This window comes from Eschrichtius robustus, chromosome 15 (genome assembly GCF_028021215.1).
Source record: "Eschrichtius robustus isolate mEscRob2 chromosome 15, mEscRob2.pri, whole genome shotgun sequence".
NCBI classification, from domain to species: Eukaryota; Metazoa; Chordata; class Mammalia; order Artiodactyla; family Eschrichtiidae; genus Eschrichtius; species Eschrichtius robustus.
Window position 1 is genome coordinate 61,551,085 of NC_090838.1, and position 13,981 is coordinate 61,565,065.

At 48.2% G+C, this 13,981-nt stretch overlaps 1 protein-coding gene across 8 annotated transcripts in view; it reads left to right on the forward strand.

Moving 5' to 3' along the window:
• The window catches only part of DYSF (dysferlin), a 233,158-nt gene that overhangs the window by 21,345 nt on the left and 197,832 nt on the right, over positions 1 to 13,981 (forward strand). For all 8 annotated transcript variants that reach the window (XM_068564056.1, XM_068564058.1, XM_068564060.1 and 5 more), the window contains exons 2-3: positions 2,667 to 2,722; positions 3,948 to 4,039. In XM_068564056.1, coding sequence (XP_068420157.1) covers positions 2,667 to 2,722; positions 3,948 to 4,039 — 148 coding nt within the window. The remainder of the gene's footprint in view (positions 1 to 2,666; positions 2,723 to 3,947; positions 4,040 to 13,981) is intronic.

Here is a 13,981-nt window from a genome sequence, read left to right on the forward strand (position 1 = left end):
TTACTAAATAAATACTTTTAAATGCCTCAGTTTTAACCTTGAATACAGTAAAAGTTGATAGATACAAGTTACCTTAGTAAAAGCTCCTTAGGGTCCTCAATAATTTTTTTTCTATGGAAGTTTTTCTTTTTTTAAAATTAATAAATAAATTTGTTTATTTGTTTATTTATTTATTTATTTATTTATGGCTGTGTTGGGTCTTTGTGGCGAGCGGGGGCTACTCTTTGTTGCGGTGCGTGGGCTTCTCATTGCGGTGGCTTCTCTTGTTGTGGAGCACGGACTCTAGGCGCATGGGCTTCAGTAGTTGTGGCACATGGGCTTGGTTGCTTTGCGGCATGTGGGATCTTCCTGGACCAGGGATCGAACCCGTTTCCCCCGCACTGACAGGCGGATTCTTAACCACTGCGCCACCAGCGAAGTCCCCTCAATAATTTTTTTTAAACTTTATTTTATTTATTTATTTGTTTTTGGCTGCATTGGGTCTTTGTTGCTGCGCGCGGGCTTTCCCTAGTTGCAGGAAGCGGGGGCTACTCTTCATTGCGGTGCGCGGACTTTTCATTGCGGTGGCTTCTCTTTGTTGTGGAGCACGGGCTCTAGGCACTCGGGCTTCAGTAGTTGTGGCACACGGGCTTAGTTGCTCCGCGGCATGTGGGATCTTCCCGGACCAGGGCTCGAACCTGTGTCCCCCGCACTGGCAGGCAGATTCTTAACCACTGCACCACCAGGGAAGCCCCGCCTCAATAATTTTTAAGAATGACATCCTGTGACCAAAAATTTGAGAACTGCTGCCCTAGGGTCTCCCAGAAAATAAGTGTTCTGTGGTGGTCTGTGTCATTCCAAACTCCACGTGCTTTTCCCACAACAGTGATTTGCAGCAGGCGGTGAGAGGGGTTGGGGGCTCACCCTCTACCACTGGTGGAGGTTTCTCAGGATCTCTGAGGGGGCTCGTGGGGCTGAATCTTTGCCTTAAGTCTACTGATCCTCCCTCAGATGTTTCTTTCTCCTGGATTTTCCTTTGCTCCTTTCTCTGTTGTTTCCTTCCTCCAAATCCTTCCCCCTACCTGGCTTGCGTCCTTGACCCACCTCTGCTCCCCCCTTCTCTCCATGCTCTGAACCGGGCCACGGGGGCTGACCCTACAGAAGGGAAACGGACAATGCTCAGCTTCAGAGGAAGACTCGGGGGTCCTGGGAGATGTTTCCAGAGGCTTGAGGGGCTTTCATGGTCCAGACAGGACTCTGTAAACACTGAGCAGTCCAGGTGAGACCAAAGGCTTCTTACTGCAGGGTCTTGCACAGGCGGGGTTGAACCGGTGATCTTTCAGATCCAACCCAAATACAAGTTCTGTGTCTGGCTGAACACTTTTTAAAAAAAATTATTTTTAAAATTTATTTATTTTTATTTATTTATTTTTGGCTGCATTGGGTCTTCGTTGCTGCATGCAGACTTTCTCTAGCTGCAACGAGTGGGGGCTACTCTTCATTGCAGTGCGCAGGCTTCTCATCGCAGTGGCTTCTCTTGTTGCGGAGCACGGGCTCTAGGTCCACGGGCTTCAGTAGTAGTGGCTCGCAGGCTCTAGAGCGCAGGCTCAGTAGTTGTGGTGCATGGGCTTAGTTGCTCCGTGGCATGTGGGATCTTCCCGGACCAGGGCTTGAACCCGTGTCCCCTGCATTGGCAGGCGGATTCTTAACCACTGTGCCACCAGGCAAGCCGTGGCTGAACACTTTTAATCGTCCATTGAACACAGAATCATTTCTGTTCTGATGCTTAATGGAAGAGCCAGACGTGTTTAGCCCTTTCTGTGCCCCTCATTCACCCCTTAGGCCCAAACTCCAGAGGGAGCGCTCAGCAGTCTGCCACCTGGGGCACTGTGGCTCTTCTCAGCCATCACAGTGTTGTTAGTTCTTCTTGTTGTCTATCTCAAAGCCCTTCTGCATTCCCTCGGCCCAGCCCTCACGAGCAGGTAGAACAGCCTGCTTCAGATAGATACCTTCAAGGTGAGAGTGAGGTGGATTTTTTTTAAATTGAGGTAAAATTCACAGACCCTAAAAGTCACCATTTTAACCATTTAAAAGTGTACAGTGTAAATGGTTTTTAGTATACTCACAATGTTGTACAACCATCGTCACTAATTCCATATCAGTTCATCACCCCAAAAAGAAATCTCCATTAAGCACTCACTTGCCATTCCCATCTCCCTCTAGGGCCCTGGAAACTACTAATCTATTTTCTGTCTCTGTGGACTTGCCTATTCTGGACATTTCATATATATGGAATCATACAATATGTGGAGATAGATTTTTTTAAAGAAAAATGGAATATTTTCTATGAAGATCATTCATTCTGAGAATCAGAAACTCTACAATTTAAAAACTTTATTTAGAAAGTCAGGAGTAACCATAACAAACTCATTAAGAAGAGTCAGGCTGGGTATTTTCCTTTAAACAGTCCTTCTGATGGGGCTGCTGTTTGTCCATCCCAGAGCTGAGAGATGTGTGTGATTGGCATTGGGCTTTCACTGCAGACTGGTGGGGTTCTCGGGGACTCGTGGGTTTTGTAAGGTTTCCTTTGGCGGGTGAGCTGCAGTGCAGGTCTTGGAACTGGCCCTCACTTGGGGAAGGCACACGTTGGGGTACGTCTCTTCACTCTCCCTCTGTGTCTCTCGTAGGGGTGAAGAAGAGAACCAAAGTCATCAAGAACAACGTGAACCCCGTGTGGAATGAGGTATGTGAGCTTCCCACCTTCCCTCCTTTCCTCCCTCTGCTGCTACTGTCTCTGCAGGGACGAGTCAGGGGGCTCAGGCAGAGGCGGCTTTCTCAGTGGTGTTGTCATGGAGAGGAAGGGCTCTGGTCCGGGGTGCCAACGAAATCCTCCTGGCACCAGGAACCTGGGAGGAGGGGTGGCGGCCTGGCCGGTGGTCTCCCCTGTGATGTGGGTACGGTGTGGAGAGGAGTGAGGGGTTCCTTGTCTCCGCTTCTTTCAGCTCTGGCCAGCCAGGAAGAGGGTGCTTAGGGCTCTCTTACCTGCTTTTCCTCCCTTACACAGGCCGTTGTCCTTGCCCAGATACACCTCCTCCCCACAGCCCTCCCTGATTCATCAGGTCCTCCTCTGGCTCCTGCTGGCCTCTGCCCTCTCAACCAGCTTTCTTTCTTTCTTTTTTTTTTTTCTCCTTTGGGTTAAATTTAATACACTGTTTTAGAAAAACTGACAATGTTTAGGTAATTTAAACTATAGGAAATAATTGCCTATTTGCAGTAAATCATCTGTGCAAATGATTTACTTAAGGCATGTTGCAATAGCCTTTAACAATTTTAATCACTAAATCTATGTTGGCAGATGCTCATGTATTTGCTTACCAGCTCAAGCTCTTGCTGGTCAGGGTATTATCTGCGCAGAGATTTGCCATTCTCGAATTGCCAAAAGAATTGGCTCCCATCTGCTACATAACTTGCTCTTGCTCGAGACTTAGTCAACCAGCTTTCTTTATATGGCGCCCTGGTGGTCTTTGGAAGCCCTATCCTTGTGTGGATGGGGTTGGGGTGCATGGGGTGCCTTTGCTCTGAGGAGGGTCCTGGGGTCTCTGGAGACCAGTGTGGCACTAATGCCTGCTGTCACCAGGCGCCTGGCTGCCCCATGAGCACACTGATCTTGGTCCCTGAGGGCCCTGCAGGGTCACCTGGAATTTTTCCCAGCTGTGCTCCTGGTGACTGGTGGAACTGAGTTGGGGAGGGGGTCATGGGTGTCTGGTCTCCTCTTCTGCTGCCTTCAGCTCTCGCTGTCCCTTCTGAAGCTCTGAGACCCTGCTACTCATCCCTTCACTCCTGCGTCCTTCCCTTCACCAGTAGTGGTCACAGATGCCTGCTCAGTACCCGAGAGGGACCTGTGGGAACCAGACACAGTCTCTTCTAGGGGTCCATAGGTTAAGACATCTTTTCTCTTTTTCTTCCAGGGCTTTGAGTGGGACCTCAAGGGTGTCCCCCTGGACCAGGGCTCCGAGCTTCATGTGGTGGTCAAAGACCATGAGACGATGGGGAGGAACAGGTGAGGCGGTGAGGGGGACTCTGGCCTGCGGGTGTGTATGGGTAGGGTCGTGGCGGATGTAGACTACAGAATGTGGGCTCTGGAGAGCTGGTGTTTAGTGAAGACCTGCCACTAGTGGGCCTGGCCCAGTGGTAGATCTCGGGGAGAGGGCTGGCTGCAGTCTCAGGAACTCAGCCGTGGGTAAATCTGAGAGCTTCCCAAGTGGCAGGGAAGGAAGATGGGCTAGAATCAGATGTGCATGTGTTTCCCCGGACAGCCTGTGTCCCAGGGAGCAGGGAAGAAAAGGCTCTCTGGGTCCTGCTGCAGCCCTGAGGTGCCAGGCACGGCCCTCTCTCCCTGCCCAGCACAGGCTAGGGAGGGCAGTGGCACATGGCGCGAGGCGGGCCGAGCGATGGCTTCATGGAAGAGGTGGGACTCGAGGTGAGAGTTGTGGTTTAGAAGTCGGAACAGTAATAACGACCCACACTGACTGCCCACCATCCTGTGGCAGTGTTTTCTGGTGATATTTCATGTACGTAGTAGGGATGGTTTCCAGGGAGGGGGAATAGTAGGGGCAGAGTTCAAAGTTTTGTGGTGGCAAAAGTAGGCTCTCGAGGCGGGCGATGGGTCCTTCCTCGTGTATGGAGCTCCTGGGCCTTGTGTGTGCTGGTGGCAGGGTGGGCAGGGCCAGCCAGCTTGCAGACTGATGGCGCTGTTGACTGTGGGTTGGGTGACCCGGGAGACACAGCCTGAGAGCGCTCAGGGCCGAACCTTGAATGTCAGGGTGGGGCTTCAGCGGTCCCTGCTAGGCCTGACGGGGTGCAGCTGTGTGAGGGGCCGGCAGGGGTGGGTTCATGCTCTTGGTGCCATTCACTGAGGTCTGGGCCCGAGGATCGGGCATAGGCTTGCTGTTTTGTGACCTGCTGACAGTAGAGCCTTTGTTTGGGAACTGGGTCAGCTGGTGTCTGGGGCCGGGCTGTGTTTCCCTGGCGGGGCGAGAGTGGGAGAGGGAAGGAAGGAGGATTCAGAGACCTGGGGAAGGCCGACAGGGGTCTCAGCCTGCCAGACATCTGGAAATTTTGAAATCTTAAAAAGCTTGGAAGAAAAATGCAACCACCACGGTCTCTCTGTGTCTCTGCTGGCCGTGGGGGCAGCGCGTGGTACGTGTCGGGAGGATGGGGGCGCTTCCACTGGGCCCTCCCAAGGTAGGGCTAAAAGGTGTGGGTCCAGGGCATCTGGGGTCCATCTTGTCCAGCCTGGACCTCAGCAACCCCCACGTGCACAGGGGCAGGGGCTGGAACTCGTTCACACTGTTACCCCAACACAGGTATTTCATGGAAAAAAGGCAGCTTCTGACAAGCGTGAACGGTGGACGTACAGGTGAGGGAGGAGCAATGCTGGACTCTGGGTGGTCCTGGAAGGCTTCTTGGAGGAGGGCAACGCAAACTGACTCGGAGGCCAGGGTTGGCTTTAGAGAGGAGAGGAAGGGAGGGCCTTCCACTGTTTGGGCATGGAGGGCAGCAGGCTAAGACCTTACACATGGGATTCAGTCACATGACTTGTGCAGCCCAGTGAGAAGGGAGCAATGGGGCCAGGTTGGGAGGGGGCCTCTCAGACCAGGCTGAGGATAATAATAGCAAACCCACAACAGCTGATGTTTACCAAGAGCTTAGCCAAGTGTCCGGCCCTGTGCTGAGTCTTTATATAAAAGATCTTTTTTAATCGTTAGGTGTTACTATTATACTTGTCATTATTACGGAGGGAAACTGAGGCTCCAGGAGATTAATTTCCTCAAAGGCTACTGATGGCAGAGCTGTGACTGAAGGGCAGGTCTGCAACATGGTCAGAATCACGGAGGCCCTGCACCTCTCAGAGGCTCCCGGAACCCCAGGCAGGTGCTGGGCCCTTCTGGAGAGAGCGTAGCAAGGCAAAGGCATGCAGAGGGAACGCATGTTTCACTTTCATGGTCACATTCAGTATTTTTCAGGCCCTGTGGGGAGATTTCTAAGACCATGAAGGCAGCAGGGGATGAGAACATAGTTTTGATCAATTCAAGGGCCAGGCTAGCCCTCGGGGTGATAGCAGGCCAGTGCCACACATGGGCCGGCCTGGCTCCGTGGGTTGGAGATCACAGCAGGGGCAGGCTGTCTCACACATTGGAGCCCTCTCGTTGGCCCCTGTGGGTGTCCTCTGGCTCCTGGGGGCAAGTCACCTCCCTGAACACCAGTTTCCCACATGACCAGGTAGGTCTCTGAGAGGCCGGTGTGCTGGAAATCAGTTCCTCAAACAGCAATTTGCAGAAGAACTAATTCACAAAGCTTCCCGATTCACCAGAAACTTCCTTCTGATAACTACTTGAACGTAATTTTTGAGTTTTTCAAACATTTATCTCAATTTTGCATTTCTAGCAATTAAAAATTAAATTTTAATTCAACTAAATTTAAACTTACTTTCACAAACATCTGAAGAATTTCAGAAATAATAGAATTTTAGCTTTGTTATCGGAGCCTCGGAGCCAGTGGGGTATGCAGGCTGGAGAGCAGTTTGCTTGGATGGAAGATGCATGAGGGTAAACCCAGTGGAGCAGCGAGAGGGAGGCAGGTACTCACAGGGTGCTTCTGTAAGGCCCTCATGGTTAGACCGCACAGTACGTTCATGCTGCTCATGAAATGTGAGAAAAGAATCCCAGTTAATTAAAAGTATTAAAAAGTCTAACGCTGTAAAAGTAAGAAGCATTTCCAGGAAGTGGCAAGAGCAACCATGTGACATTTTACGTTCTAAAAGAGAAAAGGGAAAAAAAATCAGTGAATTCAATTTAATGAACATTAAGTTCTCACTTAATTGATGGGGAGCGGGACCTGTGCATCATTACGAACTCCCAGGTGTTAGCGAGTGAGAACCAGTCGTCTGCACTCCAGACCAGTGCTGCCCGGTAGAACTTTCTGAGATGATGGAACCGTTCCGTGTTGGCTAGTGTAACTGAGGAACTGAATCTTAAATTTTATTTAATTTTAATTAATTTAAATTTGAATAGCTCATGTGCGTGCATAGTGGCGGCTTACTGTGTTGGACAGCGCAGCTCTAGATTTTTAGAAGAGTGCCCCAACCCTGGGTGCATCTTAGAATGGCCTGGGAGCTTTACAATAGATCAGTGTCTAGGCACAAACTGATTAAAGGAGAAGCTGGAGTCGGGTGCAGGCAGCAGCACTTCTTGAAACTGCCCAGTGGAGACCAGTGTGCACCAGGGCATGAGAGCAATGCTGGCGCTTCTGCAAGGAATGGCTCTCAATCTTTTCATGGATTAACTAAGAAATAAATATAATTCTTGCCATAGCTTCTGGATGTGGTTATTGGTAGAAATGATTACCATGCAATAATTATGGGCAAAACGGCACATGGTAAAATTGTTAAGGAAATGAAAAACCGACTGAAGAATCCTGTTGGTAACTGTAAACATTGACCTGAGAGAATCAGGCTTAATAGAACTAATTCCACGAAAGAAAACTCAAGAATGGAAGAGAGCTATATATATATATATATATTTTTTTTTTTTTTTTTAAGAATTTTGGTAGGAACTTTATAAATTTATTTATTTATTTATTTTTGCGGTGTTGGGTCTTCGGTTTCTGTGCGAGGGCTTTCTCTAGTTGCGGCGAGCGGGGGCCACTCTTCATCTCAGTGCGCGGGCCTCTCACTATCACGGCCTCTGTTGTTGCGGAGCACAGGCTCCAGACGCGCAGGCTCAGTAGTTGTGGCTCACGGGCCTAGTTGCTCCACAGCATGTGGGATCTTCCCAGACCAGGGCTCGAGCCGGTGTCCCCTGCATTGTCAGGCAGACTCTCAACCACTGCGCCACCAGGGAAGCCCAAGAGAGCTATATTTGATAAAGCTTGATATGACCCGAAAAATGAAAAAACAAACAAACAAAAAACCCTCCCAAAAAACTTTGCACCAAACCTGTGTTGGGAGATTTAAACAGAAAATAATTGTTACCAGTGACAATAATTTCGGTAAAATAAAAATGAAGATTAAAAAAAGAAAGGAGTTTAATTACACTGTATAGAAAATATCTCAACAAATTAAATGGGCTTAATTTAATTTGTTCTGAAAAATGCCTTTCCAGTAGAAATTAATTAATGTAGGTTTTTTGTTTTTTTTTAAAAATGTTTGGTAAATGTAAATATGGGAGCAAAAGTCTCCATGGGGTCAAAATGTCCATCTGTCAAAACACCAGGGTTACGGAATTCCCTGGCCATCCAGTGGTTAGGACTCTGCACTTTCACTGCCGAGGGCCCGGTTTGATCCCACGTCGGGGAACTAAGATGCTACAAGCCTAACGGCCCAGCCAAAAAAAACCCCAAAAAATGAAGCAAAAAAACCACCAGGGTTAAAATGTTACTCACCTTGACCACCATAATTCACTGGCCCCAGGCCTAGCCAGGCCCAGGGTAGGGTGGCCAGATTCAATAGAGAAACATACAGGACACTCAGTTAAGTTTGAATGTCCCAAGTGTTGCATGAGACATACTTATATTAAGAGATTACCCATTGTTTATCTGAAAGGTGAACTTAACAGGGAATCCTGTACTTGATCTGGCAGCTCTATTCCAGGGTGGCTGTCCCCCCGCCCCCCTTCAATCAAGCAGTACAGAAGGAGACCCAGATTTACACCCAGAATCAGCTAGAAGGCACATTACTGCCTTTAAAGAAGCGTTCCCTTAGGCTCTCACAATAGCATTTTCTTTAGAAGAGTGTGATTCACTCTTCTAAAGAGTGAATCGGTGACCTGGTGACTCTGTAAAGTGGGGCCTTGAGGGCTCTCTCAGCCACACACAGAGCCTTGCCTGCCTTCACCTGCCCTGCGATTGGGGTTGTCAGTATGGCGTCTGCCACTGACGGGGGCCCAGGAGGCAGCTCGGGTACCTCCCTGGGCACCGCTGCTCCCTGTGCTTCCTCCTCAGCTGCTCCTCCTCCCACCCCGATGTCGGCCGTGAGCTGGTCGCGGAATGAGCTGGAATGAATATGGACTTTGGGAAGAGCTAGGGTCCAGACTCAACAGCCCTGTGGCCTTGGGCAGGTCCTCAGCTCAGCTCCCTGAGCCTGTTTCCTCCTCCTTAGGGAGTATTAAATCAAGTGCAAAAGCACATCTCAGGGACCTGCCACAGAGGGCTGCTCCCTAAATGGCAGTTCCTTTCGGCACATCCCCTTTTCCGTAGCTCCCCTGTGCTGCCCCCCAGCTGCCCCAGTTGCTTGAGTCCCACTGACCCCAGCCCTTTCCCATCAAAGGCTGCTCTCAGCCAGCTGTGGTTTGAAAACGGACTCACTCATTCATACTGAAGTGTTGGTGGCAGCCTGTGGCTTAACGTTTTGCTCCTTCTTAGGAACGTAGGCGATGGTGCTTTATTTCCCAGACTCTGCTTAGACCAAAAATGAAAGCGCTAACGGTGAGCCTTTCGGCACCACGATAGGCTGTGAGGAGATGTTTTGGGAACGGTGGGTCTTCCTGACGTAGGTGACCATCTCCTGTAGGGCTGTTGCTGACCCTGCAGTAGGTCTTGGTGCCCCCAGGGTGGAGGTAGGGGTTGTCCTGGTGTCTCCTGGGACAACGGGCTTAATCTATTGAGGGAAAGCGGGGGTTGCTAGAAAGGAGCTGAATGTGAGTCTGTCATGTGCAAGAATGTAAGGAAGGTCGGGAGCAGATCTGGCCAGTGGGTGCCTTTGACTCACACCTCGAATGAGTTGATGTGGTCGAGGGGTTCCATCCTGGCAGGGGCAGGTGGTCTTGGTCCCCCAGGTTGTCTACATAGCTGAGCAGGGCAGTGGTGGTGGCTGGCATGAGAGTGGGGGTCAAAGGCTTCTCTCGGGAGCCCCACTTTCAGCAGTGGGTCTCATCCTGGCACTGCCTTGACCTGGACCTTTCTGAACCTCTGTTTCCTCATCAAGACAAAGGCAATCACAGTACCTACAATGCAGAGTTGTTGTATAATGCGTACGTGTCAAATGCCTACCCTGTGCTTGGCACGTTGAAGGTGTCCAGTACATGGGAACTGTTGGTTGTAGCAGGATCCATGTAGATGCACATACAGAAACCACACCAGTATGTGAACATTACAGCAAGCACATGCCCCGTCTGGACACATGCTGTACCTGAATATGAACACATTCTTTTTTATTTGAAAAAAGCCCCCACAAGAGTATAAAAATTATAAATATTTTTATAAGCATAAGTAAGCTCCAGGAGTTCTCTGGTGGTCCATTGGTGAAGACTCTGTGCTTCCACTGCAGGGGCCACGGGTTCGATCCCTGGTCGGGGAACTAAGATCCCGCATGCCACGTGGCACAGCCAAAAAAATAAAATAAAATAATAAGCGTAAGTAAGCTCCATTTTTATAAGTTTATAAAGGAAAAAATGCATGTTCCCCTATCCGCTCCTTCCCTTCCCTCCAGTGGTGTCCACTGTTGACCGTTTGGTATATAGCTTCCTCAACTTTCCCTAAGTATCTGCAAGCATCTGTTTATATACAAGTGTATTCATTTACTTACACAAGAATGAGTCACGCCATGTATACTGGTCCTCATCTGGCTTTTCGTCATTTTATCATGAACCGTTTTCCCAGGTCAGTGGATAGGGATCAACCCCATTTTCAGTAGTTGTGTTGTATTCCATGGTGTGAGTGCACCATAATTTATCCCACTGTAACCTTATTGACTGGTATTTAGTTTCTTTCCTGGCCTTCCACTGAACATCTTTATCCAAACGTTTTTATGTTCTTATACTATTTTTCCTTTAGGATAGGTCCTTAGAAATGGGATAACATTTTCATCAATTCTGCCAAATTACTTTTCAGAAAAGGTGTCCTGATTTATGTCTACCGACAGTGTAAAAAAAGTGCCCGTCAATGTTTTATTTTTGCTAGTGCCATGGGGGAAAAAAGGTATCTTATCATTTGTGTTTCCTTAATTGCTTGTAAAGTTGAGCATCTTTCCACGTGTTTATTGCCCATTTGTATGTCTTCTTCTGTCAGTTGCCTATCTTAATACTTTGAGGTGCTTGTTTTTTTCTAACTAATTCATGGTAGTTTGTACATTTGGGATCTTGTTAGGAATATTGACCCTCAGTCTGTTTTTAAGTGTGGATGGTATTTTCTCGCTGCTTGTCGTCTATTGGTTGCTTTGTCCTGGTGTCATTCTTACACAGGAATGGATGCTCCCCCAAATAGGCCCGTGCGCATAGACATTTAAAAAGGCAGAGAGGCAGTTTGCTGTTGTTAGAAATTGGGGAAAGTAGGCCTATGTTCAGCCTCCAGGTTTCAGCAAGCCAGTTGGCAGGCCTCCGGAATCCTTGGGAGGCAGTTTTGAGGCAGGAATACTTACAGTTCACCATCCCATTATTCTCAGTATCCTCGGAAGCATTGACCATATCCTTATTTTCCAAGGATTTTTATAACTATATTTTGTCCTGGATTCTATCCGGGACATCCCTGGGTTTCAGAATAGTTTTTCTTTTGTCTTTCTCTGGAATGAAGTGGAAAACTATTTAGAGTTACCCTTGGGCAGCCCCTGGAGGATCAGATACTGGCAGGAAGTCTGCCAGAGGCCAGGCGGGCTGGGGTGTGTGTGTGTGTGTGTTACGTCTGGCTGTTCTCATTTCCTGCCCCTCACGGCCAGGCACACATGGCTGAAGGGGCCGCAGCTCATGGTGTCTCCTCACCGGTGTCCTTAAACTTCCCCTGAGTGTGTGTGTGTGTGTGTGTGTGTGTGTTTGTGTGTGTGTCCTGCAAGGTCAGGGGCTATCTGACTTTCCTGTTGTGCTGACTCACTGAATCTAATGAGGAAGGTGCGGCTGAGTCAGTGATGAATGGGTTTGAGTTGTAATACGTATATTTTTAGTTGACGTGTCTTTTTCTTAGTTTAAAAGATAAAGAATGAGAAACTGACACATGGAGACCTTTCTAGAGCCTTTTTTGGGAAATAATTTCAAACTCATAGAAAAGTTTCAAAAAAGAAGAACAGGGCTTCCCTGGTGGCGCAGTGGTTGAGAATCTGCCTGCTAATGCAGGGGACACGGGTTCGAGCCCTGGTCTGGGAAGATCCCACATGCCGCAGAGCAACTAGGCCCGTGCGCCACAACTACTGAGCCTGCGCCTCTGGAGCCTGTGCTCCGCAACAAGAGAGGCCGCGATAGTGAGAGGCCCGCGCACCGCGATGAAGAGTGGCTCCCGCTTGCCGCAGCTAGAGGAAGCCCTCGCACAGAAACGAAGACCCAACACAGCCAAATAAATAAATAAATAATAATTAAAGGTGCTAATACTTAAAAAAAAAAAAAAAGAAGAACATCCCCACACTTTACTTAGATTCATTTATTGATAATGTTCTATTCCATTTGGTTTATAATATTCTCTCTCTCTTTCGCTCTCTCCTCTCCCTCCGTCCTCCCTTTTTCTCTCTCTCCCATTTGAGGGTAAGTTATACTCATCATGGCCCTTTATCCTTAAATACTTCTGTGTATATTTCCGAAGAGCAGGGATATTTTTTTACATAATCACAGTAAGTTACCAACTTCAGTACATTTAACATGGTTGCCTACTTTAATCGACTGTTTGTATTTCGACCCTATCAATTGACCAAATTATGTCTTTTATAGCATTTCCCCCTCCCTTTCCCCCAGTATAGATACCCATATTGAATTTCATCATCATATTTCCATAGCCTCCTTTGCTTTCGGACATTTCCACAGTTAGGACAATTTACATTTCTGAATAATACAATACCCCAATTAAAAAAATAGAATATTCCTCATTTTGGGTTTGTCTGATGTCTTTCTCATGATTAGATTCATGATCAGATTCGGTTACTGACTCCTGGCTGGAATCCATCATAGGTGTGTTGTGTTTATCTCAGGATCTGGAGGTGCATGGTGTCCCTCGCACCTGTCAAGGTGTTGTCTGATTTTTCCATTGTGTCTTTGCTGTTCTTTTTTTCCTCCTTGAAGTCTGTTAAGAGACACTTTAAGACCCTGCAAATATCCTGCTCCTCATCAAAATGTCCCCCTAGGTTTAGCATCCACAGGTGACTCTTGCTTGACTGATTCAGTCTTTACCATGAAGGTTGTGAACTGGTTTTCCATTGCCAGCACTCCCTTCACATTTACCAGTCTGGGCTGTGTAAGTCTTTCCTGCAGGAGGCCCTAGTGATGGTGCTTGTCTAACCCCACTGCTGTCATGCCTGGACCCTACCCTGTGCCTGCACTGGTCATCGGCCACCCACAATCTCACTGGAGCCTCCCCCCTTGGCAGGTATGTCATCCAGAGTTGAAAGACCTGTGGGAGTCTCCTCCATCCCTCAAGGACAGAGCTAGAGTCAGGAAGAGGCCTATTCAGGGCCTGGATTATAATGTTAGAAAGTCCTTCCTTCTGTTGAGCCACAGTCTCTCTCCCTGAGATTTTGAGGGTCTCATTTCTATTCTACCATCAGGAGTGACCAAAAGTAAATCTTACCTCTTACATACATTATGACAGTCATGATCTAACGTGGCCCTCACTTCAATCTGGTGGGGTAGTATGTGCAGAGGACGGGAAGGTGGTGAGTGGGGTGACATTTACCAAGCACTGTCTATGTCCCAGACACAGTTGGGGGTGTTAGGTATGTGAACTTGGATTTTACAAGATCCCTCTGAAGTGTGCACTATTCCTGTGAAGCTCCAACAGTGCAGGGGTGGTTGTCCATTTTGTGTAACCAGTATCCCCAATACCTACAATAATTAGATGCTCACTACATATTTGTCAAATGAAAAAATGACCTTTACAGATGAGGAAACAGGCCTCAGAAAGGTTATGTAGCTTGCGCTCAGCCAAAGAGCTGTCGCATGGCAGAGCTGAGGTTCCAGCCCAGGTAGGATGACTCGAGAGCTCTTATTCTTCATCATTCTATGATAAAATTTATTTTTGGAAGATAGTTGAGAGG